The sequence below is a fragment of the Ixodes scapularis genome, unplaced genomic scaffold (assembly GCF_016920785.2).
Source record: "Ixodes scapularis isolate PalLabHiFi unplaced genomic scaffold, ASM1692078v2 PGA_scaffold0__279_contigs__length_252992795, whole genome shotgun sequence".
Classification (NCBI taxonomy): Eukaryota; Metazoa; Arthropoda; class Arachnida; order Ixodida; family Ixodidae; genus Ixodes; species Ixodes scapularis.
Genome location: NW_024609835.1, coordinates 165,075,107 through 165,079,079, shown reverse-complemented (window position 1 = coordinate 165,079,079; position 3,973 = coordinate 165,075,107). Strand labels below are relative to the sequence as shown.

Sequence of the window (3,973 nt, the reverse complement as noted above, 5' to 3'; positions counted from 1 at the left end):
AGTTGCAACCACATCTTGGTGCGCGGAGGCTAAATCATGAAGGTCTCAAGGGTCGGGAAACAGGCCTTTCAAGGAGCAAATAAACCATTTCACTTTCTCCAGAATGCAAGAGCTCTGCGCGAAGAAATTTCTGTAGTAGAAAACTTAGTTCTGTGATGTCCTTATAGGACGTCCTCACGTTCTGGGGATGTCCTGTAAACGTTCAAAGGATATCCCAGAACGTTAGGACATCCTGCCTACTGCAGTGAGCAACACTGCCTACTGCAGTGGTGCTCAACACCAACTGTTTTGAAGCCGCATTGCAAGCAATTTCAGATTGAACATTGGAAACATAGGAATTTATGTGCATTTATTGGATTCACAGGCAAGAAATTGCAACAATCAAGCGGCCTTTTAAAATGCTAGCGCGACTTTAGATATACGAAACAGCAGAACCACACTACCAGAAAAGGAAACGTTAAAAAGTCTGACATTTTAACTATAGTGCTGTGCATTTTATTAAGTTTTCGTAAGCAAATTAAGAAACAAATTTGCAGCAATAAATATATAGTATGCAAAGAGCAGGGCATTTCAAGATAATTTTTTGTTTGTTTTTAAGAAAGGCTCAGGAACAAGGTTTTCACAATCCCCAGCAAGGTTTGCTGCTGCAGGAAACCAAACAATTCTAAGAAACATTTATAATAAGCTGGCACATCTAATCAGTGACCACAAACAATAATGAACACATTGTACTAGATAACTTTTTTTTTCCAAATCCACTCGTTTTTTTAATTAGAACTAAAATAAAGTGAAAAACCATAAAAAGACCCTGCTCAGAATTTAAATTATTTTGCACATCACAACTCTTCAGTTAGCACATATCATGCACAACTGAATTAAGTATTTGTTTAAAAACAAAATGCTATGCCAGTAAAACTTGGTATTCTTCAGGTTAATAATATTGTACTATGTCACATTAACTGACCACATATGTTCAGATTTGCTTTGCTGAAAACCATGGCAAAACAAACAAACAAACAAAATCATCGCGGAGCCACCCAAGAGCTTCTTCTAGACGCGTGGCTGCATGGCATTGAAAAAAAATTAACTGACTTGGTCTCTTGCAAATTGCATGGGTAAAAAAGTTTCCATTTGATTTATGCAACAACAATTCTCTGTATAGCTAGGCCTGTCTCAGGCTCAATAAAAGAAAGTAAAAGAAAACAATGATCTTTACTCTTTGCAAACAATTACTACAACTAAACAATGTTACATTGTTGCAAACCCATACCCATTTTATCATCCCCTGCATTAAATTAGGAACCACAACTGCAAATAATTAAAAATCCCCGAAGCGTTCAGAACCTTCTGGCACACCATTGCTACTAATCTCCTTGAGGTACTCTGCATACTTCTTTTCTTGAGCCTGCTGTAACTTCTTCAGCTTCTTCAGCAGACCCTTGCTCACTTCCTTTCCCTCCAGGTCGTGAGTGGGCAGCCCTGTCTCGGCGTCAAACTTGCCGTACTTGTCTGTTTCGCCGAGGAACATCTCCTTGGGGTCTATCCTCCGCTGTCTCTCCCTCTCCTTTTTTGCCTCTTCCTCTTCCCTCTTCCTCCTCTCCTTCTCTTCCCTCTTCCGCTCCTCTACCCTCCTCTTCTCCTCCCTCTCCGCAAGGAGGGCTTCCCTGCCCACCACCTTGATGGCTGGTGCCCCTTCCTCGTGGTCTTCAAGCCTGACTCCAAGCTCTGGAAGCACATCGTCCCTGAGGGCATCGCAGAGGTTCAGCAGGTCGCGGGATTCCGGCTTCCCTCCCGCCGCTGCCCGGCACAGACGGCGCACCCCTTCCCTGAACTCGGCAAGCACCTCCAGGTAAGGTGCCACGAGCTTCTCCTCGTTGACCGCAGAGTTTCCCGCATTTCCGCCACCCCCAAACCCGAGGGTCGGTGCTTCTTGCTCGCCCGCCACTCCAAAAACCTTCAGAATTTCCGTCACATACAGAGCCACGTTCTTGAGAAGACCCGCATGCGGAATCGCTTTGGACGCCTTCTTGCTTTTCAAGTAGACGTTGCAGGCTGTCACGGCAGACCGAAGGCTCTCGAGGGCGCTCCTTGTGTCGATGTTGTCGCAGAGGGCTGCATGCACTCCTGCTCTGGCGTCTTGAAAGCTGGCATTGAGGCCAGACTCTTCAGGGCCCCACTTGGCGAAGGCTTCTATGGTATCCGGCATGGGAGCCGACCTGAGCACATCCTTGATGTTGAGGAAGAACTCGCCAAAGGTCTTCTCCCACTGGGCAGCCGACTCCATCGTGTTATCACTGTAGTCAAGCGTGTCCTTCCACGAGTGGAGCAAGAAGGCGAGCCGCAGCCGCCTGGCTGAGTGGCTCCTCAGTGCGTCCCTGATGGACACAAAGTTCTTGAGCGACTTGGACATCTTGCAGCCGGCAATGGTGAGGTGCCCCGAGTGCAGGAAGTAGCGCACCCAGTGGTCGTTGCCGAAGTAAGCCTCCGCCTGGGCAATCTCGTTGTCGTGGTGCGGAAACTTGAGGTCGTAGCCCCCGGTGTGAATGTCCAACGACGAACCCAAAAGATTGCTGGCCATGACGGAGCACTCGATGTGCCAGCCGGGCCGTCCGGCGCCCCACGGGGAGTCCCAAGCAGGCTCACCCGGTTTGGAGGCCTTCCAGAGGGCGAAGTCGTTGGCGTTCCTCTTCTCGTCGTCGCCCGCGACGCTGAGGTCGCCTTCGCCTTCGCGGAGCGCTTTCCGGTCGCCGAAGGCCTCCGGGACAAGCTTGGCGTAGAAGTGGCCGGGGTCGCCATCAAAGCGGGCCGTGTCGAAGTACACAGACCCCTTGGACTCGTAGCCAAACCCGGCCTCGACGATTTTGGCCACGTAGTCGACGATCTCCGGCACATACTCGCTTACCCGCGTCACGACGTCCGGTGGGAGCACGTTCAAGGCCGTCATATCCTTGTAGAACTCTTCCTCCCAGTGCCTCGTCAGCTTGGTGAAGATGGAATGGTCGGAGACCGCGGAGCCCAGCTTGGAGTCGAGCCAGGCGGAGACCGGGTCGGCGGCTGCGTCGAGCAGCGCGTCTCGCTTACTCTCTGAGCTAGCTCCGTCTTCGGGTGTCTCTTCAGCGGCTGCGATCGCCGCCTGGGACTGTTCTAGTAAGCGCGTCATCATCGCTTTTTTGTCCGGGTCTTCCTCACGCTGCACCTTCTGGCTGTAGACATCGACGGCACTCTTCACGTCGTTCAGCAGGCTAGCCACTGACCGCTTCTCACTACGGTAGCTCTCCAGGAGGTAGTTCTGCCTGGCGCGCCTGATAATTTTGTCGTCGATGTCGGTGATGTTCATCACGTAGAAGATATCGTAGCCGAAGTAGTCGGCCAGCACCCGGCGCAAGATGTCGAAGCTGATGTAAGAGCGCGCGTGTCCCATGTGGGAGGCGTCGTAGACCGTTGGTCCGCAGTTGTACCACAGCACCCTCTTGCCTGTTTGTGGCACGAACACCTCCTTTTCCCTGCTGAGGCTGTTGTACAGGCGTAAACGAGGGCCATCTTCGTTGACGGGGGCTTTCCAGACCGGCTGCGAACGCTTCGTGCGCTTACTATCTGCCATGTTGGCGGCTCGACTGGATTGGATTGCATTTGGCTGGCTTGTGGCCTGTCGTTGAGCGTTGAAAAGGGAATAAGCGGACTTCGCTCACTTATTATTGAGCAATAAAGTTGTATACATATAGCATATAATTAAAACTATTTATTTTGCACATCAATTTATTTAGACTCGCATTTTACTAAGAAAAAAGCTAGAAAAATTCGGTATATTTCGACAACATTATACGTCCTTCTTCCACTGATCGTCAGAAAAACCAAGCTTATTATTTCAATGTAATTGAATTTACTGTATGAACCATGTTTTATAACAACCAAAAGCTTCTTCGGATTTGTGCGTTTTCGTGGTTGCTTACGGTGCCGGAGCGCAGACAAACGG

General features: G+C 49.8%; 1 protein-coding gene across 1 annotated transcript; it reads right to left on the bottom strand.

Annotated features, from left to right (window-relative positions):
- Positions 1 to 316: 316 nt before the first annotated feature.
- On the bottom strand, positions 317 to 3,620 carry LOC121835800 (cysteine--tRNA ligase, cytoplasmic-like). The gene has a single exon (XM_042290302.1). It carries the CDS (start codon positions 3,599 to 3,601, stop codon positions 1,319 to 1,321), a length of 2,283 nt encoding a protein of 760 aa, XP_042146236.1. The 5' UTR covers positions 3,602 to 3,620; the 3' UTR covers positions 317 to 1,318.
- Between the last annotated feature and the right edge of the window lie 353 nt (positions 3,621 to 3,973).